This window comes from Somniosus microcephalus, chromosome 7 (assembly GCF_052327205.1).
Source record: "Somniosus microcephalus isolate GS21.2 chromosome 7, FLI_Smic_1.0, whole genome shotgun sequence".
Lineage (NCBI taxonomy): Eukaryota > Metazoa > Chordata > Chondrichthyes > Squaliformes > Somniosidae > Somniosus > Somniosus microcephalus.
The window spans coordinates 30,463,207-30,489,365 of NC_140993.1; the positions used below are offsets into that span (position 1 = coordinate 30,463,207).

The 26,159-nt window shown below is 44.7% G+C and overlaps 1 protein-coding gene across 1 annotated transcript in view; it reads left to right on the forward strand.

Annotated features, from left to right (window-relative positions):
- Positions 1 to 26,159, forward strand: part of piezo2b (piezo-type mechanosensitive ion channel component 2b) — an 852,062-nt gene that overhangs the window by 737,761 nt on the left and 88,142 nt on the right. Inside the window, exons 36-40 of the mRNA XM_085992353.1 lie at positions 2,384 to 2,583; positions 11,854 to 12,012; positions 14,172 to 14,474; positions 14,562 to 14,820; positions 21,725 to 21,907. Coding sequence (XP_085848479.1) covers positions 2,384 to 2,583; positions 11,854 to 12,012; positions 14,172 to 14,474; positions 14,562 to 14,820; positions 21,725 to 21,907 — 1,104 coding nt within the window. The remainder of the gene's footprint in view (positions 1 to 2,383; positions 2,584 to 11,853; positions 12,013 to 14,171; positions 14,475 to 14,561; positions 14,821 to 21,724; positions 21,908 to 26,159) is intronic.

Below are 26,159 nucleotides of genomic sequence, written 5' to 3' on the forward strand. Positions count from 1 at the left end.
AATTTGAATATCAACCAAAAAAACTGTATTGCCAGTTTTAAAAACTCTATCAATCTACTTTCATTGACAAAAGGGTATGGTCGTCACAATTCTGGGGTGACAGGGTTTTGCATCCTAAGAGTGAAGGCCAGCCAATATTTATAGTGAGGCTGTCAGGCTGCTATGCTTAACTCTGCCGTAGGCTGCATTCCAATTGACCCGTATCTTCCTTTTAAAGCATATTAGTTAAACCGGGCTTTCTATGTTTCCTGATTGGCTATTGAAAGGAGCTCCGCCCCACATGATCCAAGGTACGGTTATGCACAGCGGTGTACGCCCGGGATCTGCGGGCCACTACGCCACGCACATCACCGCAGCGTTTGAAAACAAGTTTCCGTTTGGGCCTTCGCACGTGTTAAGTGCGGATTTCATTTGGAGGTCGGCGGCGTACTCCTCAGCTACGCCACCGACCGCAATTCCAGGACCATTATTTTAGGAAAATAATGCACTTTTTGGACACTTTTTCGTCCTATGAAGACATAGCCCTGCAAAAAATTACAATCAATAAAAACATTTCCATTTTTAAATTACATCAAACTAACCATTAACTTTACAAAGGCTTTTCCTTTTCATCTTTTAGAATTAACAGTGTCTATAAATCACAATACAGTTAACAAGTAGACAACTCAAGCAGGACAATCCTAACTACGGAATGTTTTTAAACAAAGAAAAACGACCTCCTTCCTAGTAAGAGGAATCGATATCTTTATTCAAGAAATTAACCTCATAGAGAGATTCTGAAAAAGTGATGCATAAAGATAATCCATTTTTAAGCAAAACGGGATCCTGGGCTTCATAAATAGAGGCGTAGGGCTGGATTTTGTCAGCCCCATGGAGGCGGGTATGGAGGCGGGACTGCCAGTAAAGTTGCAGAATGTGGGGGCGGCTGGCAAACCCACCCCCAACCCGCCTCCATGCCCTTTTGCCAGGAGGCGGGAAGCCGTCCTGCCCCGGGTCCCGTCTCCTCAAGGCGGGAAAGGGATTAAATCCTTTTAACCGCCTGTTAACAGGTAGTTAACAGGCAGAAAAAAGGATTAGCCCCATTTTATCTTTTCAAGTGCAGGCTTCCCGACCTCGGAGAACCCCGCCTGTGTGGAAGAGTCGAGTAGGGGGTCGGAGGGGTCTGAAAGTGCAATGTAGGGGTCAATGATGGGTTCAAGTGTGGAGTGGTAAGTGTGTGAGGTGAGTGTTAAGTGTTATAAAATGTTCACTCACCTTTGTTTCTGCCTACAGCCTTCAGCCACGGTGGTTCCGGAGTCCCGACATCGTCATTGTAGATTTCACACTGGCTGTTGGATCCTCCGAACCAACAATCATCTGATTCCTACAAAGTAGAAAGGTTTGATGAGTCCTGAACACAAGGGCTCATCAAACTACACAGAATGTCAGTGTTTGACAGCTTCACAGAGCTGTCAAATGCTGACATTCTTTCAAGAAGTCTCGACAGATGGCATATCAGACGTTGACGTGCTCTGTCAGTGACTTTCCCCTAATCGGCCAGCTGAGCCCGCAGGGCGGGTTTAACAAGGTCAATCAGGGGAAAATCCCACTGGTTGGCCAGAGGCTGATGGAGGCGGGACTGAGACCCGGCAAGCAGCAGTCCCGCCTCCAGCACGTCTTCATTCACAAAATCCAGCCCATAGAGTACAAAAGCAAGGAAGTTATGATGAACCTTTATAATACACTGGTTCGGCCTCAACTGGAGTATTGTGTCCAATTCTGGGCACCGTACTTTAGGAAAGATGTGAAGGCCTCAGAGAGGGTGCAGAAAAGATTTACAAGAATGGTTCCACGGATGAGGGACTTCAGTTATGTGAATAGACTGGAGAAGCTGGGATTGTTCCCCTTAGAGCAGAGAAGGTTGAGAGGAGATTTGATAGAAGTGTTCAAAAGCATGAGGGGTCTAGACAGAGTAGATCGAGAGAAACTGTTCCCATTGGCGGAAGGGTCGAGTACCAGAGGACACAGATTTAAGGTGATTGGCAGAAGAAGCAAAGGCGACATGAGGAAAAACTTTTTTACACAGCGAGTGGTTATGATCTGGAATTCACTGCCTGAAAGGGTGGTGGAGGCAGATTCAGTTGTGGCTTTCAAAAGGGAATTGGATAAGTACCTGAAGGAAAAAAATTTGCAGGGCTACGGGGAAAGGGCGGAGGAGTGGGACTGGCTGAAGTGCTCTTGCAAAGAGCCGGCACGGGCTCGATGGGCCGAATGGCTTCCTTCTGTGCTGTAACCATTAAATGATTCTATGAAAACGTGCTTTCATCAGACTTGTTCAATGCAAATTGGTCTTGCATAGTTGATTGATTATCCTTTCATCATCTTCTGTGTTACTCTGCTATAGGGAAACATTCCATGTCGTGACAGTATCCATAATTACTACAAGCACCAGATGAAGTTGCACAGTTCCCGGGAGTCGGGTCTGGATAGAAGTGATGATGGTGCCGGATGTGCTGCTTTTACTATCCTTGAAGGAAACCGAGAAGTGGGTGCTCAGAGAATGGACAGCACAGACTCTATAGCTTCTCGCGATAGTCTGTCCAGGTAGTTGCTTCAGAAATGTTTGTTCCTAACATTTTATTGTTTGTGTCCGATCGGAAATGATTTGAATCAATTCAATTCAGTCTGACCGGATCTGAATTTAGGGGATGTTAATTATTGTCAAAGCCAAAGTATACCTAGAGCAGGCGTGCAGTCGCACAGTGCTTAAAATCCTGTTGTGTTAAGGAAATTTGCACAGATCTCCTCAAACTAGCCTGAGTTTGAACGTTCAAATGTTCAACAATCAGAACATTGTATTTTTAAACACTGTCATTAATTAAGATGTTGTATAATTGTTCCACCAGCCTTATGAAGCTTGCTCTATTGTATGGCAATAGCAGAAGGTTATCAAAATTATGACAATATAACTCGAAGGTGTCAGATACACAACTTGACTTGTTCTTTCCAAAAAATCAGTATTCATTATGAAGGATCACAGTGCTCGCTTAGCTCCATGCACATAATCTTCAGACTATTAATGCAGAAATTCCGATCCCTACGGGTGAGTACGTGCTGTGTACCCACCCGTAGGGACATCGGAAATGCCGGTTTCAGGCATGCACAGCGCAGGCGCTGGAAACCGGCATTTCCGACCTGTCAAGAAAGCTCTTGACAGATCCTCCAACTGCCCAGGAGAAGGGCCTCTGCGGGCGGAGAGTTCCGTTTTTTGGAGACCCTCCGCCCGCAGAAAACACTTACGCCTGCTTTTACCAGGCGCAAGAATTGCAAGGCCTGCTTTTTACTAGGATAAGAGTTGAAAAAAGTAAAAAAATAATAATTTTTCCACTGATTTATATTTTAAAATACTTTAAAGAAAGGTAAGTTTATTTTTAGCCCTGTTAAAAACTAGAATTATTTTTTTCAAAAATTAAAATTTTTGTTTAAAATACTTAATTTATTGTAATTTAAAGTCATTTTAAAAATGTGATGTTTTTAAAAAAAATGTATTTAATGTTTTACTATGTTTTGGGGGTGATCTCTATTCATATATTTGACAGGTCTTCCTGTCAAATGTATGAAGGTAGATTCCCTTCTCTGATTGGCTCCCCATGGCCCACGTGATGCTGCGAACCGCCTGCGCCTCTGGGGTACGTGGGCCCTGCGCACCGGCAGTTTGGAGAGGCCCAGGAATGGAACTCTGCGCCTCCCGGGAGCCCTCCGGTCCAAGTGCAGATCTTTCCAGATCGCAGCCCTCCGCCCGCGGCAAGCCTGCGATCGGAATTTCTGGGCCAATATTGTTTCTGTTGACAATGCATGTGGCCTAGGTGCGGATCGCAGGGGATCAGTGCCTACGCCTGAATGGTGAGGCCCGAGATACACCTGATATTGGGCCTAAGGCCTCGTTACCATCAAGCCGGTAAGCCCACGGACACTAGTAGGCAGCTCACCGGCGAAAGGGAATTGAAGATCGGGCCACTGCCATGTCAGCGGCGGCCCTTACGTAAGAGAGTAAAAAGAGATCGGGAAATGGGGAGTGATTGGTTTGGGCAGAGGGGAACAATCGGGGTCGGGATGTAGCGGTGGCCTGGTATTCCTGAGTACTGCCGGCTCTGGCGTTGGCTGCCCCGGGGCAAACCAATCTTGCAGTGGGGGAACCCTTATGCAAATAACCTAATGCCTGTTTCAGACGTGGGCACTGCCGCGCTGATTTTTTTGTGTCCTTTACCAATATGGCGGGCAACGCACTTCCGGCTCGTACTGAGCCTGCGCTTTCCACCCGCCATATTGGAGGCTTAGGAGGCCATATAACGCCCAAGAAATAGTCGCTGCTCGTCCGAATGTCTAGGCCTACAGATCTGTGAATTTGATTGTGGACAAAAAATAAGCCAGGGGAGCAGCAATTCTAATCCAACTGGAAAACAGCAACTTTTCAATTATGTAGAATGTCATAAATATAAATTTGCATTGGTTTAGTGAAAAAAATTACCAGCAATATTCTCCTGAACAAGAGCCCAGAAGGATTTAGTTTGCTTTGTTCTTGTGAATTGGTTCAACTGGTTGGTCTAAAGTGCTAAGCATAAATTTCCGATTCCTGTGTTTTGTGGCTGTTTATGGAATGGGGTCTCTGTAATGGGGTCCCAGCTCTTTGGTTCAGAGTCAGAAATTGTTTATATGAATTGCCTCATTGTGTAATGTCACTCACGGTTTGTGGCGGTTGTGTGTTAAAAGTAATTATCCGGCGCATGTGCAAGTGTTCACCAACTGCCATAAAGCTATCAAGTGTGAGTCCACTGTACTTTTATTTTGTTAATAACTTAAAATTAATCTGTTTTACTTCAGCAAAAATTAAGTAGATAAAAGTAGAGTCTATCTGCAGTTTCGTTAATCCTTGCTGGATTTTTGAAAGTTCTTCACGAAGGTCATTACAGATGAAGAAGGCCATCTAGCACATCCTTCCACAGAAACCAACAATCCCGCCGCGCCCGCTGCCAGCATCATCAGCCTCCTCCTACACCTCAACAAGGATGGTGCATTCAATGAGGATGGTGCATTCAATAGCACAGCAACCCTTCTGGTGCTGGAAGCCTCATCCTGCAACCTTGGCACTTACTCAGCACATCATGCGCAACATGCGCTATTAACATATTCAAACGAGCTGAATTTGCCTTATCTTATGAGGCCAGCACACTGGGCACAGGGGCTTGCAGTCCCTGAAATCCAATGGCCCCTGTTCTACTGCGTCAGAACTGGATTATTGGCCCCATTGTGATTCCTGCCTCCAAATAAAAAGATTTGTAACTTGTTTCTCGTTATCTAATAATAGGTTTTAAAAATAAATATTGAGGTGGAAAGTATTTAGATCAGATTTTGTGTCCCTACACACACAACCCAGGTATGAAAAATATTGCCAAAGTAACTTATTTCACAAGATCACAATATTTGTGGATGAGGACAGCCATTCGTCCAACATAATGCATCCTCCCAGAAAAACCCTACACTGCCCCATTGCTACATCTAATTGTTTCTTAAATGATTCCAAGGTTTTTTCCTCCGCCTATCTGCTTAGAAGTCCATTCCAAGTGTTGGTCACTCTCTGCTTGAAGAAGAACCTCCTGGTATCAGTCCTAAAGCTACCTTTTACTAGTTTGAACTTATGTTCCCTTGTCCTACTCCCACAGTTTAATTTAAAACAGTATGCTGCATTAACCTTTTCCATACCGTTTATTATCTTATATACCTCGATAAGATCATCTCTCAGATGTCTCCTTTCCTGGTCGAAAATCCCAAGTCTCTCCAGTCTTTCAGGTCTTGACACTAGAGACCAACCTTGTGGCTCCTCTCTGCACTGCATCCAGTGCTTAAATGTCTCCCTTGTTTCTCGACGAGCTGGACACAGTACTCCAGGTGTGACCTGACCTATGGCTGTACAGTTTGATTATGCGTTCCTCTGACTCATATTCTATTGTTTTGGCTATGTAGTTCAACATTCTATTGACTTTGTTGATTGCTGCCCAACATTAGCTGAACATGTTGACTGTTCTTTTGGTGCCTCACAAATCTCTTTGCTAGTCTCCCTCAATACTCTGATAAATACCATCTAACCCTGGGGATTTGTTTTAAGCCCTTTCAGCTCATTTAAATTAGAGTCTTAAATTATGCCTTTTTTGGGGAGAAGGGCTATTTGTTTCTGTTTTCTCTTGTGAACACTTTTAGGAAGTGGTCCTTCAGAATATTTACCACCTTGTGCTCATCCTCAGTTTCAAGCTTATTGTTCTCGCCTCTTCTCTGACAGTCCTCACACTTTTGTCATATTGAAAAAATGTTTACTGTTAGATTTTGCCCCTGCAGCTATGCTTTTTCTCTAGGTCTCTTTAGCCACCCTGCTCACACTCTTCTTTGGCTGCATCTTACTTTTTGTTTCTTATTTTCTTTTATTAGGAAGCTGTGGCGGCTGAGTCAGTGAATATATTCAAGGCGGAGACAGACAGATATTTGAGCTACAGGGGAGTGGAGGGTTATGGGGAGCGGGCAGGGAAGTGGAGTTGAGGCCAAGATCAGATCAGCCATGATCTTATTGGATGGCGGGGGCAGGCTCGAGGGGCCGAATGGCCTACTCCTGCTCCTATTGCTTATGTTCTTATGTTTTTATTACTTGAATTTGATACATAACATTCCCTCAAAACCAAAAATACCAAATTTTTGCGTGCATGAGCAAATCTTAGCCAATACAGGTGGGCACAACTAAATTGTGATTCACACAATGCCTCTCAAGCTATATTCCAGTTTTACTCATTTCTTATCTGTTTCAAGCAGTAAAATAACTTTTAAAAATTGTGATGTGTGTAGGAGACACATTTTGCCAGCAAAGTCCTAAACCTTGCCTCTTATCATTTTACTAATTCACTGCATACTGTGCACAGCTGTGGAATAAAGACACAGGGGCCAATTCTTCTTCCCCTTCCGCCTCCCACATACGAGGCACAAGTCAGGCAGAGTGCATTGCACCTGATCTAAACCCTACTTCTTTTTTTTTTTACACGTGTCTTTAGATTTGGGCAACACTGGCAAGGCAGTATTTACTGCCCATCCCTGGGGGACATTAAGGGGGTAAATCTGATCAACTCCAGTATCACAAAAACAGGCTGATAGCGAACCTGAGTCCATTTTGCACTGCACCTGACTTTCTTTTCCACTGTGAAAGGAAAACAGGTGAGGTGTAAAATGGGCTGACGATTCGCTATCTGCCTGTTTTGCCCTATTGGCGTTGACCAATTTCGCCCCCCTATGAGTCAACCATATAGTGTCAGCCGGATGAGATAGGAATGGCAGGTTCCCTTCCCTGAAGGATATTAATGAAGCAGTTGGATTTTTTAACATCAATCCAGCAGCTTTCATGGTGCTAGCCAACAAATTACTTGAATTCAGTTTCACATGGTGAGATTTGGGGCTGGATTTTCATTGGGCCATGGAGTCGGGATTGGAGGTGTGTGGGGGTTTAAAACCCTGAAATCGGGGGTCCCGACCCCATCCCGCCCCCAACCTGCCTCCATGCCAGTTTCAAAGGAGGCGGGTACCCGCCCCGCACTGGGACCCGGCTCCCCGAGGTGGGAAGGGGATCAGTGCCAATTAACTGCCTGTTAACAGGTAGTTAACAAGCAGTTTTTAGCCTAATCCCTATTTTCATTGTTGAAATGTGGGATTCCCGACGGCTCCAAACCACGCCAAGTTAGCGAGGCGGGCCGTCGAGATGAAGGGCTTGGAGGGGTCGAGATGTCCAGTGTTCAGGTGAGTGATGGGTGCATGAGTGCAGAGGTAAGTGTGTTTGGTCTGTGTAAAGTGTTTAAAGAAGTTCTACTAACCTTTACTTACCTTTACAGCCTTCCTTCCTTCAGGTCTCGGGTGACCCTCATCTCACCGGCACAGAAAGCAGAATGGCCGCCAGCTGTCAAAATCTGCAGCCTCTGCTTTCTGTTCCAGATAAATCTCTAAATCATCCTGAGAGGAAGGAATTAACCTGGAGTACAGATTGTCAGTGTTTGACAGCTTCAAACAGCTGTCAAACACTGATATTTCATCTGTCAAAAGGTCTTGACAGATGAAATGTCAATCTATGATGTCACCTGTTGCCGGGTGGCCCTTAATTGGCCTGCTGAGCCCGCTGGGTGGGCTCAACAAGGTCAATCAAGTCAAAATCGCATGGGTTGGCCGCAACTCGATGGAGGTGGGACTACAACCCCGAAAGTTGTAGTCCCGCCTCCTACCCGCCTCCTCAATGAAAATCCAGCCCTTGAACTCTCAAACTCTTGAGGGGGAATGGGGTGGGGGGGAAGTGAAATATGTCTTAGATGATCGTGCAAAATGGATTATAGCGAATTGGCAGCCTGTTTTACACACCTCCTGATTTTCTTTACAATTGTTAAAGGAAACTGGGTGAGTTATAAAACGGGCAACCGATTCGCTATCTCCCATTTGCACTACTGCCCGAGACCAATAGCAACCCTTTGGTTGCTGATCCAGGGCCATAAGCATTAGCTTACCATGTCCAGTTCAGATCTTTAGCGTAGGCCCAGTGGACCCTAGGAACAGGAGAAGGCTATTCAGCCCCTCGAGCCTGTTCCACCATTCAATTGGACCATTGCTGATCTGTATCTTAGCTCCATCTACCCACTTTGGATCTGTAACCTTTCATACCCTTACCTAATAAAAAATCTATCTATCTCAATTTTGAAATTTTCAATTGACTTAGCCTCAACAGCTTTTTAGGGGAGAGAGGGTTCCAGATTTCCACGACCCTTTGTGTGAAGAAGTGCTCCCTAACATCACCCCTGAACGGCCTAGTTCTAATTTTAAGGTTATGCCCCCTTGTTCTGGACTCCCCCTCACCAGAGGAAATAGTTCCTCTTTATCTACCCTATCAACTCCTTCAATTATCTTAAACACCTCAATTAGATCATCTCTTAATCTTCTGTACTCAAGGGAATACAAGCCTAGTTTACGCAACCTGTCCTTGTAATTTAACCCTTTTAGCCCCGGTGTCATTCTGGTGAATCTGCGCTGCACCCCAGAAAAATTGTAAGTGAGTAAAATTCAACTCAGACAACCCAGGCAAAAATCCAATTTTCCACAGTTGACCTAAAATTATACATTTTAATGTGTTTTACTCCATTTTGTTTAGAAGATAGTTGAGAGGCTTCAGTGAGGAGCTAATGTGACAGAAATATGAATGGGAAAGAATATCCTCATTTAACACTTTGGGTGGAATTTTACATGGCCCCACGCTACCAGCTGGACCTCACCTGCTTATTGGAAAATCACAAGTAAACTGCCCACGATCTTCCATTCATTAATGTAAAATCACAGGCAGTGCACCCACATTTTTTAAATGAGGTGCCCTCTGCCTACGAGGCCCCTCTGATAGGGTGCAGCCTTGGGAAATTTCACCTTTACTCTTTTAAGAAAATGATTGATTAATAATGGACTCCTTATTCTCAATGGCAATCATTTTATTTTAGAAATAATGCAATTTATTTCTAATACCAAGGGTACACCTCACTTTGTCAAATTTAATTCTATCAATGTCATTTTCATTCTAATCCATCATCTATGTTCTTGTGACATTTGTACTCACCTAGTGCTTCTTATTTTGTGCTATAATATGCCCCATAAAAATCACCCTTTATTAGTTTAGGAGAGTGGTATTCCATTTATATTCTAGCCCGCCCTGGCTGGCCTCCCACATTCTCCTAACCTTCTGTACTTAAGGGAATACAAGTCTAGTCTAAGCAACCTGTCCTCATAATTTAACTCTTTTATCCCCGGTATCATTCTGGTGAATCTGTGCTGAACCCCAGAAAAATTGAGGTAAACTTGAGATCATCCAAAACTCGGCTGCTCGTGTCCTAACTCGCACCAAGTCCCGTTCGCCCATCACCCCCTGTGCTCGCTGATCTGCATTGACTCCCAATTAAGCAACGCCTCGATTTTAAAATTCTCACCCTTGTTTTCAAATCCCTCCATGGCCTCGCCCCTTCCCTATCTCTGTAATCTCCTCCTGCCCTACAACCCCCGCCCACCCCCCACCCCCCCCGAGATATCTGCGCTCCTCCAATTCTGGCCTCTTGAGCATCCCTGATTTTAATCACTCCACCATTGATGGCCGTGCCTTCAGCTACCGAGGCCCGAAGCTCTGGAATTCCCTCCCTAAACCACTCTCCTTCTCTACCTCTCTTTCCTCCTTTAAGAAGCTCCTTAAAACCTATCTCTTCGCTGCCCTAACATCCCCTGTGTGGCTCAGTGTCAAATTTTGTTGATAACGCTCCTGTGAAGAGCCTCGGGATGTTTTACAACGTTAAAAAGTGCTATATAAATAAAAGTTGTTTGAGAGCGGTAGTTTTTTTAGGATGTGTGGAGGTACACATTTTTCCAATACTATTTTTAAAAAAATGTTTATTATACAATGCAATTTTTCATCTCTCGAGTTATTTTTTGTTTCCTTCCTTTTTTTTTACTGTAGAGAATAGAAGCCAATAGTAAATGGTCTAATTATTATCTTTTCAGGTTTTGGAGCGGGGTTGAGAATAGCTGATTGGTGGAAGTCAATTGGTTCTGTGTTATTCACTGATATCACTGTGGTGACTCTTTGAAATTTGCCTGCTCGTTTAGTTCAGTAATGCCAGACTTGGCCTGAAATAAAACACACTTTTTTGATTGGCGGTGCAACCGAAAGAAGCTGAATGTGTTTCCCATTGATGACGTTGCAAGCAAATATCAGCTATTAGTCTCCTTTATTGCTCATGTTTATTAAACCTTCACTTGAAGGGATAGGATCCCTCTGATCGATGATAAACTCATAGGGGGAGAAATTGACTATAGCCCCGTTTGGGGCACCAGCCTCGCCAGGGCGCTAAAAGTAGCGCCCCGGAAACATTTGCGGCCGCCCGCCGGAAATTCAGTGGTAGCGCCCCAAAGGGAAGCGCGGCGCTACTGGAGGCGCCCCGCATCCCTCTTGGGGTGCTGCGACTGAATATCGTGGCGCAACGTGCTGCAGCGCCACACGCTGCGGCACGTCGCGCTGCGGTACTGCAGGCCTTCCTCCCCTACTTAAAGGGGAGGGGCCTTGTTCAGCGCGATCTGGGGCCCAGCTGGGCCCCCGAGGATCGCGAGTGCCGGCAAAAGAGCCCGGCACCGAGGAGAAGTGCCGGGCTCTTGGAACGCAGCCGGCTCTCCACGGGGTGGGGTGGGGGTGGAGTTCAGGAGGCCGGGGACAGGAGCGCAGAGAGGTGCTGGCAGGCGGCCAACAACAAAAATGGCCGCCCCGCACCTCTCTTTTAATTTGTGCCTCCACCACCGCAGGTAGGCCCCCCTGAACCGGTCGCACATAGCATCCGGCGGTAAATCAGGGGGCGCTTCCAAATATCGCGGCCAGGGCGTCAGCGGGGCGCTGCGCACACCGATGACGTCATCGGTAGCGGTGCAGCACTAACGGCTAGCGCCACCACTAGCGTCCCGCTGAATTTAGCGGGAGGCGTGGCCAGTGGCTTGTGACCCACTTAGCGCCCTCTTAAGGCGCTAACGGGTAGCGCAGCCAACTGAATTTCTCCCCCATATAGTCTTCTTGACTTTCCACTGACATGACACCCCTTTTGTTCACGTGTACCTTTTTCCCCTTCAAATTGTCACGGAGGAAAACACAGCCCTAAGAGCTGTGCGCACCTACAGAATCTTTGAGATTCTGTCTCTTTTTTTTTATAGATCTTTTCTGCATGTAGCTGTTTTTGTGCACTTTTGTCTAATTGCTATGTTCTATGTCATTTTAACTTTTTGTACTGCTAGCTGCTACACTGAAGCTACCATGCTGTACTCACGGCAGTCAACTCTAGATGATATAGATGATATTCCTAAAACAAGTGAGCGTGCTCGACCTAGGCTTCGTAAAATGTACAGCGTTGATATGTCCTCCTCATCGGTTGACAGTTGCAGTATAGTGTCAAGGTGCCTTATTCATGCATGCTTAATTTCAATAATTAATCTATATATATATTATATACATATATAATATATATGTGTTTGTATAATGTGTGCTGGCATGATTCCTACTTTTAAACACAAGTTTCTACATTTGCAAGAATGTAACAGCACCACAAGTTACTTAATCCTGGATGCTATAAACTTAATGTTAGAAAATGGTTAATCAATGATGCTGAACTAATGTACCCGAAAGCCACATACATCATCATCCAGATCAGCACAGACCTTTCCATGTGTGCGATTTAACCTACAGACTACACTTGGAATTGTATAGCGTCACATAGAATCTTACAGCACAGAAACAGACCATTCAGCTCAACTGGTCTATGCCAGTGTTTATACTCCACAGGAGCCTCCTCCTACTCTAATTACCTCTTCCTCTGCCTCAAGTATGAATCGAGCCTCCCCTTAAATGCGTCAGTACTACCTGCCTCAACCACTCCATGTGGCAACGAGTTCCACATTCTTATGACTCTTTAGTGTGAAGAAATTCCTCCTACATTCTTTATTTGATCAGTTATTGACTATCTTATATTTGTGCCCCCTTGTCCTGGACTCCCCCACAGGTGGAAACAATTTCGCCACATCCAGCCTATCGAACACCTTCATCATTTTAACAACCTCTATCAGGCCACCGCTCAGTCTTCTCTTTTCCAGAGCACTAGTCTGCTCAATCGTTCCTCATAATCGTAACCTCCCAATTCTGGTAACAACCTTGTGAATCTTTTTACCTGCAATTTCTCCAATGCTTCAAAATCCTTGTCATAGTACGGAGACTAGAACTGCACACCGTAACTCCAAGTGTGGTCTAACCAAGCTTCTATATAAATGTAACATTTGCCCACTTGTCTACATTTTGGACTGTGAATTTGTGCCAGCAGAAATTTGCTGTTCAATAAAGATACTAGAAAGTGTTGAATAAAGGATATTTATCAGGACACTTAAAAGAAGGGTATCTCTGATAGGCCATTCTAAATGCTGTTCCTTTCAATTATATGTTGGTTTAGATTGTTTTCTGCAACATCTTAGTTGGTGTGAGATCATGCACGATTCCAGTAACTAACCTCCAAAGACACTCGATCACCAATACCTTGGAGACTCAGAATAAAATGAATGTTTAACACTTTACAATAATATTCTTCTCCAACAGTGCCAATACGTAATGACTGTTTTCTATAAGGACTTCTGCTTGAAGGCACACTTGAACAGCTGAACCAGAATCTATAGTACAGGAACTTTCATGCACATTTTCTGTTTTGGTCATAAAATTAAAAAAAAATCTTTTTGATAATCTCATACTATGGCAGGGAAAAGAACTTCCCCTTTTATTGCTTGAGTAGGTAATGTTCACTTTGTGGTGTGATACTAAGGGGTACAGATAAGGAAGGTCCAAAATGTTGTCATTGACCTGTGCTGAGTTAGTTGACCTCAGTTGAGTAAATGGTGGAGATGCTACAGTTGATATTAGTGCCTTGAGAAGGGAGGAAAACCAGAAACATCTCTTCTTCTGCTTGCTGCCTGCTGGGAAGTGCGTGCATGTTGGATGAGGACAGAATTGGGCCTTTCATTGTCAAATAACCTGCTGACACTTAACTGCATAAGATTGCATGTCAAGAATGGTCACTTTGGCAAGGTACCGGAGGGCTACCAGTGCCAGAGAAATTTTACCACACAATCAATTATCGCCACTAGAGAGTAAACAAAAGAAACATTTTATTTTAGTCTATTCATTTCTGATGAATAGAGTGCAACACAAAATAGATTAAAAAAGATATATGTGCAATATCTTCTTTGTCTATCTTTTCGGCTCTACGCAGGTTTCATTATATTTTCACATTTTATTCACATCAATGCCATTTGTAATAACACACAAGCATGGGCCCATGCATAAATATGTTAGCAATCTTGGCATGTGGGATGAATATGCGCATGAAACTGGTGCCAAAAGATACAGTGAACCTTTTCCTACTCAAAGCTATCAAAATCTGTTGCAACTTTGTGCATAAATAATAATGGAAATTTTCAAAGCCTTTGAATGGGAAAAGAATCTCTTTGAAAGGAAGAATGATTGGTTCCAAACTAAATCTCACGAATGTGAACATTTCCCCCCCCCCCCCCTTTAGTGAGCCAACGCAATGCACAATGTTGTATTCGCGTCAAGGGACCACGGATACAATTGAAGAAGTAGAAGGTGAGCAGGAGGAAGAAGCAACAGTGCCAGTATACACAACAGATGCTATGACTGAGGAAGATCCCCCTTCGTATAGCAAAGCTGTTAGCCTTGATCACCTGTCCTTCAGCTCGGATTCAGCTGGTGAAAAGCACCTCATGGCACTTACCCCAGATAGCAGAATCGACCTACTGGAAGATGCTATCTTTCCAAACCTAACCCATGAACTAACAGCCAGCGAACTGCTTCTTAACAAGTAAGGTTAAAAATTTCAGATATATGTATCTGCTACTTTTTTTTTATTGTGTCACCTGTAATGTGATTCCAATGTCTTCCGTTTCAGGATGTTTTATGATGACGAGTTGGAAGAGTCTGAAAAATTCTACATAGCCCAGCCTCGAGCTCTACTTCTATTCTTTGCTCTGTATAATATCTTGGTAGCTCGTTCAGAAATGTTGTGTTTCTTTGTCATTATACTGAACCACATGGTTTCAGCTTCAATGATTACCCTGGTACTTCCTGTCCTCATCTTCCTCTGGGCTATGCTGTCTGTACCCAGGCCAAGCAAGCGCTTCTGGATGACAGCCATTGTGTATACTGAGGTATGTAGATTTTTTTTGTGTTTTGTAACTTCATTTGTTGTTATTGTAGCTAAACATAGTTTTGCGATACTGAGGGAACTGCGGGAAAGCGACCTATTCAATTTCAATTTCAATTCAATTTCAATTTCAAATTCAATTTCAATTTTATTTGTCACATAACCAAATACAACAAGTGAAATCCAGTCAGTGAAATGCTTTTTCCTTAACGAGCCGAGCGCACCAAGCAGCAAAGGACACTTAGCTGCTGGTACGCACGGAGCCCGCAAGGACTCAATATGATTGGAATGGGAAGGTTAAGTATAATACCAGTTCTTCACAAAGTATATGAAATATCAAATTAAAGCAATAATTTGTATGTGTGTATGTGTGTGTGTGTGTGTGTGGGCGGGGGTGGAGGGGGGGGAATTGAGAATAAGCTCAAATACCTTAGGAGCAGAGAATGCAGTTACAGTGTTTATGGTGCTCCTAAATGTATAATTTTTTTAATTAATTCATGGGATGTGGGCGTCGCTGGCAAGGCCGGCATTTATTGCCCATCCCTAGTTGCCCTCGAGAAGGTGGCGGTGAGCCGCCTTCTTGAACCGCTGCAGTCCTTGTGGTGAAGGTACTCCCGCAGTGCTGTTTGGGAGGGAGTCCCAGGATTTTGACCCAGCGACGATGAAGGAACGGCAACATATATCCAAGTCAGGATGGTGTGTGACTTGGAGGGGAACTTGCAGGTGCTGGTGTTCCCATGCACCTGCTGCCCTTGTCCTTCTAGGTGGAAGAGGTCGCGGGGTTGGGAGGTGCTGTAGAAGAAGCCTTGGCGAGTTGCTGCAGTGCATCTTGGCTCAGTTGGTAGTACCCTTGCCTCTACTACACAAGTTATAGGTCTAAGCCACACTCCATGAATTAAACACATAGGCCGGAATTTTCTGGGGTCCGTGCAGGCGCGATTGGAGGCAGGTCGGGTGGGAAATTTTAAATAAGTTGGAGCGGGTCGGGAACCCGCCATCATTCCGCCCCCACGCACCTTTTCCTCGGGTGCGTTTGCCGGTGCAGCAGCGACCCGGATGGCAGAAGTGGGCGACCAAATTCAAATCATTATCACCTTGTTGTCAGAAGCCTTTTTTAGCCTACCTTTCAAATTCCCCTGGCTGTCCACGGGAATCACGCAGCTCGGGAACCACGTCTGTCACCCTGAGGCCGGAGTTGAATGACCATTGCTCCAGCAGATTAGTTGACAGCATGAAATGTACTATAAAAGCTTCCACCTCAAAGCTAATCACATTCCTCAGGCAGAAGCTGTTGCTGACTGCATTCGCAGCACAGATTTAGCTTTCTCCAGGCTGTAAGTGTTTGCAGCAACATCAGCATCCAGTGTCACCTCATTGGTAGAACCTATAACACCATTCACAGATTGCTTCTCTCATCTCTATTTGACTTGCCATCTATTCCATCAGCATGGGTGCCATTTATATTGTCTCACCTTGGTCCTCAGAATCGGACCACGATGAGCCCCAATACCAGCAGCACCAGGCACACCAGCAGCACCAACAACAGCACCACCAACCTTCTCCTCAACCACCTGATGCTGCACAGGACAGAGGGCAACAGCGCAGGGCTGCACCGTGCCGGAGGCAGTACCCCCCAGCACAGGGTATACGGGCAGAGGATGAGCTTCCTCAACATGACTGAGCAGCAGTGCCAAAGGAGGCTTAGACTGTCATGCCAGGTCATCGCAAACATTTGCAGATTGCTAGAGCAAGTCCTGCAGCCCAGAGGAGCGGGTGGACATACCTTACCAGTGGCTGTTAAAGTCACCAGCGCCCTCAACTTCTTCGCCTCAGGCTCCTTCCAGGGATCTGCAGCAAATATTTGTGGCCTCTCGCAGTTGGCCGCCCATGGATGCATCATACAGGTCACCGATGCCCTCTTTGACAAGTCAGCCAATTATATCAACTTTGGCACTGATGAAGCCAGTGTTACTGAGCGGGCGCTCGGCTTTGCCACTCCGGCTGGCTTCCCACAGGTGCAGGGCATCATCGATTGCACACATGTGGCCATCAGGCACCCCATCATAACCTAGGAGCCTTTGTCAACTGCAAGGGCTTCCACTCCCTCAATGTGCAGCTGATCTGCAACCATAGGAAGATCATCATGCATGTGTGTGCAAAATTCCCTGGCAGCTGCCATGACTCTTTCATCCTGCGCCTGTCCACCTTCCCTCAGCTCTTCACTCCTCCAAACAAACTTTCCGGCTGGCTGCTTGGAGACAAGGTCTATCCACTGAAGACGTGGCTCATAACACCCTTGAGAAGGCCAAGTACTGAGGCCCAGGAGAGATACAATGAAAGCCACATTTCCACCAGATGTGTTATAGAGCAGACAATCGGCATGCTGAAAATGCGCTTCAGATGCCTTGACAGATCTGGAGGAACCCTTCAGTACGCGCCAGCCAGGATCTCCAGAATCGTCGTGGTCTGCTGCGCCCTGCCCAACATAGCGCAGCAGTGAGGATTAGCGCTGCATGAGGAGCAAGGCACTGAGCGCACAGCCTCTTCAGAGGAGGAGCAGGAGGAGGAAGAGGAGCATCAGCTGAAAGATGAGGAGGAGCAGGAGCTGGAGGAACCTATGGCCCAGATCCCAGCACCCAAGCACATTGATGCCCGGGAGGCCAGGGATGGCCTCATCATGGCCAAATTTACTTAACTTTACGCAGTTTACCCATATGGCTGCCACATGCTGCGCCAGGTTGGCACCACCTCACAGCAACACCATAAAGGATCCCTACAATGACCAATGTAAGAAATCACACAACACCAGGTTATAGTCCAACAGCTTTATTTGAAATCACAAGCTTTTGGAGCGCTGCTCCTTCGTCAGGTGAAGTGGAGAGATGCATAAAAACACAACTTATATAGTCAGAGAATAATGCCAGATGTTTACAGGCCAACGTTGTCTACCTCATACGTTGCAGGAAAGGATGCCCCGGAGCATGGTACATCGGCGAGACCATGCAGACACTGCGACAACGGATGAACGGACACCGCGCAACAATCGCCAGGCAGGAGTGTTCCCTCCCAGTCGGGGAACACTTCAGCAGTCAAGGACATTCAGCCTCCGACCTTCGGGTAAGCATTCTCCAAGGCGACCTTCGAGACACACAACGCAAAATCGTCGAGCAGAAACTGATAGCCAAGTTCCGCACCCATGAGGACGGCCTCAACCGAGATCTTGGGTTCATGTCACGCTACATGTAACCCCACCTGACGTAGGGTCATCCAGACTCGAGTCGTCGTTGGCTTGTTCTCTCCACACAGATGCGGCCATACCTGCTGTGATTTCCAGCAAAAAAAATGTTTTTTGTCTGTTTTTTTGTTTTTCATACAGACCCCAGCATCTGCAACATTTGACCCCTTGTGACCCCACCTCATTGTTCTTTGATGTAATGTTTTCCTGACTGACCTGTTTGGACACCATTTACACCTTTGATTGCTGTGATTATCTCTCTGCCGAGGTGTGATAAATGGCAGTTAGAAAGATTACCTGTAAACATCTGACATTATTCTCTGACTATATAAGCTGTGTTTTTATGCACCTCTCCACTTCACCTGACAAAGGAGCAGTGCTCCGAAAGCTTGTGATTTCAAATAAAGCTGTTGGACTATAACCTGGTGTTGTGTGACTTCTCACATTTGTCCACCCCAGTCCAACACCGGCATCTCCACACCATGGCTACAATGACCAAGCCATTCCTTTCACACTGACCACCATTGCTGGAGGTACCGTTATGCCTCACCATTCACTACAACTCTATAAACCACTTCCAAAGCTGCACACAAATTTGTCCAAGACCGGAAAGTGGTGAAAATAAAGATTTTTATGGTTGACATTACATTCATGGAAACTTGACATTAACATTGAATAAAACACTCAAGTGGCTACCCTTGTGAATCCACTTATGTGTCACTTTCTTTAACGTGTGCTTCTATGAGGTGCTACCCCATGACTTCAGCAGAGGTAGAGGCAGCCTGCTCACTTTCCTGCTGCGATTGCTTAGACACTGTTGGCGGACATCCTCTTGATGGACCTGTGGGAGAGTAAAGAGATGAGTTAGATATGCCATATGAAGAATGGGTACAGATACCATTATGCACATGATGACCATTCAGTGGCTGATGACATCAGTCCCCATATGAGTGACTGATGTATGCCATGTGGCTGTATATGTAATTCTGCCACCAGGTTGCTGAGATGTCCCCCTCTCTCCATCTCCCACCTCCAGCTGCTCGGCCACTCCCGATTACTTCTAACGCAGCCTCCTCTGCTGTTGTGAGGGTGGCAAATGATGGAGGGCCACCTCCAGTTCTTTCCCTCTCCCTCTTACTGTGGGCTCTCTTTTCCTGCAAGGAGGGAAAGAAGAGAAGGTTGAGTGAGAGTGATGGATGAGTGTAAGGAATGGATGGGTTACATCTTTAGAGGGAGACTATGATGGAGTGGGGTGACAATGTCAAGTGGCCTCCTTGTGTGTTGTTAGTTGGTATGATTGCATTAGGATGAGGGTTAGTGTGAGGAGTGGCTAGAAAGATGGGAATGTGATAATGTAGATAGAGAGAGAGGGATGGGTGGATGTGCAAGGTATGTTGGTGTGAGTAAGGATGTGCGGGAGTAGGGTTGGGAAGGCAAAGTGATGGGGATGTGATGCGAGGCACAGCAGGATGAAGTTGAGTTTGGCTATGTACTCACCTTTCCTGATTTAATGAGATCATTGAAATGTTTCCAGCACTGTGCCCAGGTCCTCCTGAACACATCCCTGCTGTTCACCTCCTCTGCAATTTGGAGCCAGGCTCTTTTTGTCTCCTGGGGAGGTCTCTTCTGCCCATTCAAAGGGAAGAGGACCTCCCTGCGTGCTCTGACACCCTCCACATGCATATGGAGGGAGTCATCGGAGAACCTGGGTGCAGCCCTCTGCCTCTGTGCAGTCATGTCTCCAAGTGTTTGCAGCAATCAAAACCTCCAGTACAGTGACTGCACACTCCTGCACGAACCTTCAAATGCAATGTGGCCATGGCTCCTTTAAATATCCCGGCTGAAAACGCGTCATCAATGACGTCATCAGACCCGCACCATTTAATAGGGCCAGGTAACGCGCAGGGCGGGCTTAATAGGCCTCATTAGTGCAGTCGATTTCTGCAATGGCATGGAAGCAAGAACAGGGTCGCGACCCGTCACGACGACAGCCCGCTCCCGACCCGCCCAGGTTGAGAAAATTCTGGCCATAGTCTAGGCTGAAACTACAGTGTGAATGCATTGCTGGAGGTAATGTCATGCATCTTATTTGCTGTTTGTGGGACCATGCTGCTGTGTTTTCCTACATAACCATAATTGATTAATCTTCAAATGTAAATCCATTGGTTAAGTACTTTTGGATGCCTTAAGGATATGAAAGGTGCTACAACATGAAAGTGCTTTCTGAAAAATGTTTACCAGAACTACTTCTATTTTCTCCTCAGTACCCTGAAGATTCTATGGCCTCATCTATGCCTTTGATAGCTCTAGACTCGACTATTCCAATCCTCTCCTGGCCGGCCTCCCATCTCGCACCCTCCATAAACTTGATCTCATCCAAAACTCTGCTGCCTGTTTCCTAACTCGCACCAAGTCCTGTTCTCATCACTCCTGATATGTGCCATAAAAATTTCCAATCGCATTTTGAGTTTTATGATAAAGGTATAAGTAACAAGAGCAAAGAGGTTATGATAAATTTGTAAAAGGCTACAGCTAGAGTGCTGTGCGCAGTTTTTGGGCACCCCATTATAGAAAGGAATTAAAACCATAAACAGCATACAGTATAGGATTATATATAAGATATACAGCACAGAAACAGACCATTTGACCTAACCAGTTTATGCTCCACTCGAGCCTCCTCCCGTCTTTCCTCATCTCACTCTATCAGCTTAACCCCCTATTTCCTTCTCCCTCATATGCTTGTCTAGCCTCCCCTTAAATGCATCCACACTATTCGCATCAACCACTCCCTGTGGTAGCGAGTTCAACATTCTCACCACCCTCTGGGTGAATTCCCTATTTGATTTCTTGGTGACTATCTTATATTGATGGCCTCTAGTGCTCGTCCCCACAAGTGGAAACACTCTCTCTGTATCTACTCTAGACTCTCACCCTCCAAGTAATAAGTGACCTCCCTATTTCTTCCTATAGAATCACCAGGATGATATCGGGGATAAGAAACTATAATTATGAGGAGACACTTGAGATACATTGGAATAGTCATGGTGACGAGGAGATTTAGAAGAGTTTTTTTTTTACTTATGAAGGGCTATTTCCTCTGGTTGGGGACTCAGTGACATGAGATCATCAGTTGAAAATTGTCACTAAGAGAATCAGAAGCAAAGTTAGTAGACATTTCTTTACATGGAAATCTGTAACCGCATGGGATGCTTTGCCAAAACGAGTTATTGAGGTAGAGACTATTGCTCTTTTAAGAGGAGAGTAGCCAATGGAGATGACAAGCGAGCAGGATAGTGAGATCCATTTTGGGTTGTTCTTGCAAAGAACCAGCACAGGTATGACGGTCTGAATGGCCTCTTTCTGTGCTTTCAACTTCAATGATTCTATGCAAAGCAGCCTCATATTCTTTGGGGAGTTTGACCAGAATTCTGATGTACAGGGCTCCGGTTCAATACAAGCAAAGCATACATCCTTGATTCATTTATTCCTCATAAAGTAAAATCTTAACTGTGGATGACAGGAATGCAGACTTAGACATAATTGTTTAAAACAATATACTGTCCCTTTTCCATATTTCCCAATGAACTAGCATGTTTAACTTTTCTTGAATTGGACTAAGCGATAATTCAAATGTGACTGCTATGCACAACTATGTCGTTTCATCTTCTTACAGGTAACAATTGTGATCAAGTACTTTTTCCAGTTTGGATTTTTCCCATGGAATGGTTATTTAAATGCAATTAGAGAAAAAGCTGATTTTGTCCCATATATAATTGGTATTGATAAGAAGGAGGGCTACGTGCACTATGACCTTATACAGCTGCTTGCGCTGTTCTTTCACCGATCCATTTTAAAGGTAATATTCTTGTCATTTCCCTTCCTGAAGGAAAGGTATGCCGACCCGGTATCTCTGTGCACTCTTTTACAGATGATTGTGAAAGGTTATAATGTAAGGCATTGAAAAAGTGCCGATGTACCACATCTGTCGAACATGCCATGAAATATAATGTGCAGGAAAAGCACAGAGCTGGTGAACGGTCACGACTGGAGCATTAACTGACCTACTTGTCTCATAAGGCGTAGGAGCAGGAGTGGGTCATTCGGCCCCTCGAGCCTGCTCCGCAATTCAATGCTGATCTGATCTTGGCCTCAACTCCACTTCCCTGCCCGCTCCCCATAACCCTTGACTCCCTTACCTTTCAAAAATCTGTCTATCTCCACCTTTAAATATATTCAATGACCCAGCCTCCACAGCTCTCTGAGGAAGAGAATTCCAAAGATTCACGACCCTCTGAGAGAAGAAATTCCTCCTCATTTCTGTTTTAAAAGGGTGTCCCCTTATTCTGAAATTATGCCCCCTCGTTCTAGATTCCCCCACGCGGGGAAGCATCCTCTCTGCATCTACCCTGTCAAGCCCCTTCAGAATCTTATATGTTTCAATAAGATCCCCTCTCATTCTTCTAAACTCCAATGAGTATAGGCCCAACCTGATCAACCTTTCCTCATAAGACAACCCCTTCATCCCAAGAATCAACCTCGTGAACCTTCTCTGAACTGCCTCCAATGCAAGTATATCCTTCCTTAAATAAGGAGACCAAAACTATACACAGTACTCCAGGTGTGGTCTCACCAACGCCCTGTACAGTTGTAACAGGACTTCCCTACTTTTATACTCCATTCCCTTTGCAGTCAGCCTAATCAGCCTACTGAGCAGTATCAGAATTGTTTGTTTTTATTTCAGCATGTGTACTTTATAGAAAGGATGCCCCCCGCCCCAACACAGAAATGAATCACAGGCATGTGCACGCTCACACAGTGGGGTAGAATTTCCACTTTGGTCACAATCGGTGATCTGGGCGCAAATTGGGCCCAAAATTGCGCTAGTTTTGAGAAGTGTTTTCAGCTCGAGCTCATTTGCATATTGCCAAACGTAAAATCTGCCATGAACCAGTGGAATCGAGCATTGTTTTAGAACGTAATTTAAAAAAAAATTGCTTTAAAAAATATTCCTTGCTATATTTAAGAGTGGCAACCTGGTGCAGTTTGATTAATCTAGCTGAAAATGAGTTTATCATAAAAAAACTGAGCATTTTTAATGAGTATCTCATCCACCACCTGTGAGTAACCTGATTTTAAATAACTGAAAATGACTTTAAAAAACTATACAGAACCATTTGCTAGTTACATTTGTGTACAGTAGTCAACTCCTTAAAAAAAAATATTCAAAAGCTTTTAAAACATGCCTATTAGTGTCCTTGGGGGGAATTTTAACCTAAAAAAATGGGTGGATTGGGAGCGTGGGGGTAGTTAAAGTATTAAAAATCTGAAACCAAACTTCAACCCACCCACTTCCACTTTTAACGGAGGCGGGTGGGGGGTGGGGCGCGGGCAGCCAATCCGCTCCCAGGAGGTGGGTCGTCTATTTAACTATTATAATGAGGCTGGAAGCCTCTGCTTTAACTTCCATTTTGTATTTAACTTTAGCTGGTCGGGTTTTGCACACCTCGTGAAACCCGCCAGCTAAAGCAAGATGAGGACTGCTGGATGCAGGAGCTAAGTGCCATTTAGGTGGACGATCCAGCGTCCCCACCTAAACCATCTCCCGTGATCGGAGACCCCAGAGATGGCATGCATACTTTTTTTTTATTCATTCTTTGGATGTGGGCGTCGCTGGCAAGGCCAGCATTTATTGCCCACTCCTAATTGCCCTTGAGAAGGTGGTGGTGAGCCGCCTTCTTGAATCGCTGCAGTCCGTGTGGTGAAGGTACTCCCACAGTGCCGTTAGGGAGGAAGTTCCAGGATTTTGACCCAGCGACGATGAAGGATCAGCGATTATATTTCCAAGTCAGGATGGCGTGTGACTTGGAGGGGAACTTGCAGGCGATGGTGTTCCCATGCGCCTGCTGCCCTTGTCCTTCTAGATGGTAGAGGTCGTGGGTTTGGGAGGTGCTGCCGTAGAAGCCTTGGCGAGTTGCTGCAGTGCATCTTGTAGATGGTACACACTGCAGCCACGGAGCGCCGCTGGTGGAGGGAGTGAATATTTAAGGTGGTGGATGGGGTGCCGATCAAGCAGGCTGCTTTGTCCTGGATGGTGTCACACTTTGTGTACAAATATAAGTACAGATTTATTTGAACATAACTTTAAGTGTATTGGAACCATATGATGATGATTTAGGATTGTGGTCATACAACACATTCAATAGTAATTAAAAATTAATTAAAAACCACATACGTGCCCCATCTGCCTGGCAAATTGAGCCAATTGATTTTGTTACTGTCCTTCAGTTGAAGCACTGAACTGAGGTCTTATTACTCATTGCACTCAATAATAACGATTCCATTGCACTAATCATAAAAGGTAGGACATATCCTGGTGTTTTGATTAATATTTCCCCAAGAACCATAAACTTTCTTGTGCTCTGATTCCCTCTTTCCTCATGCCCCAATAGTGATTAGACATGTCATCCCACTGGGCTACCTTCATGCAATAACTGCAAATTAAACTAAATTAAATAATTGCATGTTACCTAGACTTTACGGACATGGAATAAGTTTGATTCCACATTTTACTTGTACTTTTCAATACTTAGAATTCGCTCTTCACAATCAATGCTACTTATTTTCAGTCAGTAATGTGCCATTAAATAAGCTAGCGTAATTTCTATGGTCGAAACTAAAACCAAACAATATCCTTGTTATCTGCTGTAAAAAGAAAATCTCATTTATTTCACTAAATCATTGTTGTTTCATTGCCAGTAGTGTGGCAATCTTGTGCTCGTTATACATCTCTCAAGATTTTTATTTCTGTTGAAGACAATGGAATTGAAATTCGGATGGGATGTATAACGGGCGGCTGGATCGAATTTGCCCGCTTTACACAATCACCCAAAGTTATAATTATCCCCTTGTTGTGAAACATATTGTGTGATAACATCACAACCATTCAGAGTGCTGAAATGTTTAGTTCATGAAAAACAGTAACAATTGTTTTATTTTTTTTTAAACTTTTTTCTTTGAATGGTTGTAAAGCTGTGCTTTCTATAGATTGCGACACATTCTCAGGATTGGGACCGTTTATAAGCCAGTTAGGTTTTGGCCTTGTGGTTAACAACTTTCCCTTTTATTGCAAAGGGAATGGAGTAGAAAAGTAGGGAAGTCCTGTTACAACTGTACAGGGTATTGGTGAGACCACACCTGGAGTACTGCGTACAGTTTTGGTCTCCTTATTTAAGGAAGGATATACTTGCATTGGAGGCAGTTCAGAGAAGGTTCACGAAGTTAATTCCGGAGATGAAGGGGTTGTCTTATGAAGAAAGGTTGAGCAGGTTGGACCTACACTCATTGGAGTTTAGAAGAATGAGAGGGGATCTTATTGAAGGGTATTATGTAATGAGAAAGGATTATTTAGCAATCTTGTTGTGCGAGGCCCCTTGGAGCGATCATAATATGATAGAATTCTTCATTAAGATGGAGAGTGAAGTAGTTGACTCAGAGAATCGGGTCCTGAATTTAAATAAAGGAAACTATGATGGTATGATGCGCGAGTTGGGTATGATTGATTGGGGAATGTCACTCAAAGGGTTGACGGTGGATAGGCAATGGCAAACATTCAAAGATTGCATGGATGAACTACAGAATTTGTTCATCCCAGTTTGGCATAAAAATAAAACAAAAAAGGGGACTCAACCGTGGCTAACAAGGGAAATTAGCGGTAGCATAAGATCCAAAGAGAGGACATATAAATTGGCCAGAAAAAGCAGTAAACCTGAGGATTGGGAGCAGTTTAGGATTCAACAAAGGAGGACAAAGGGATTAATTAAGAGGGGGAAAATAGAGTATGAGAGTAAGCTTGCAGGGAACATAAAAACTGACTGTAAAAGCTTTTATAGATATGTGAAGAGAAAAAGATTGGTGAAGTCAAGCATAGGTCCCTTGCAGTCAGAATCAGGGGAATTTATAATGGGGAACAAAGAAATGGCAGACCAATTAAATACATACTTTGGTTCTGTCTTCACAAAGGAGGACACAAATAACCTCCCAGAGATGTCAGGGAACATAGGGTCTAAAGAAAGGGAGGAACTGATAGAAATCAGTATTTGTAGGGAAAT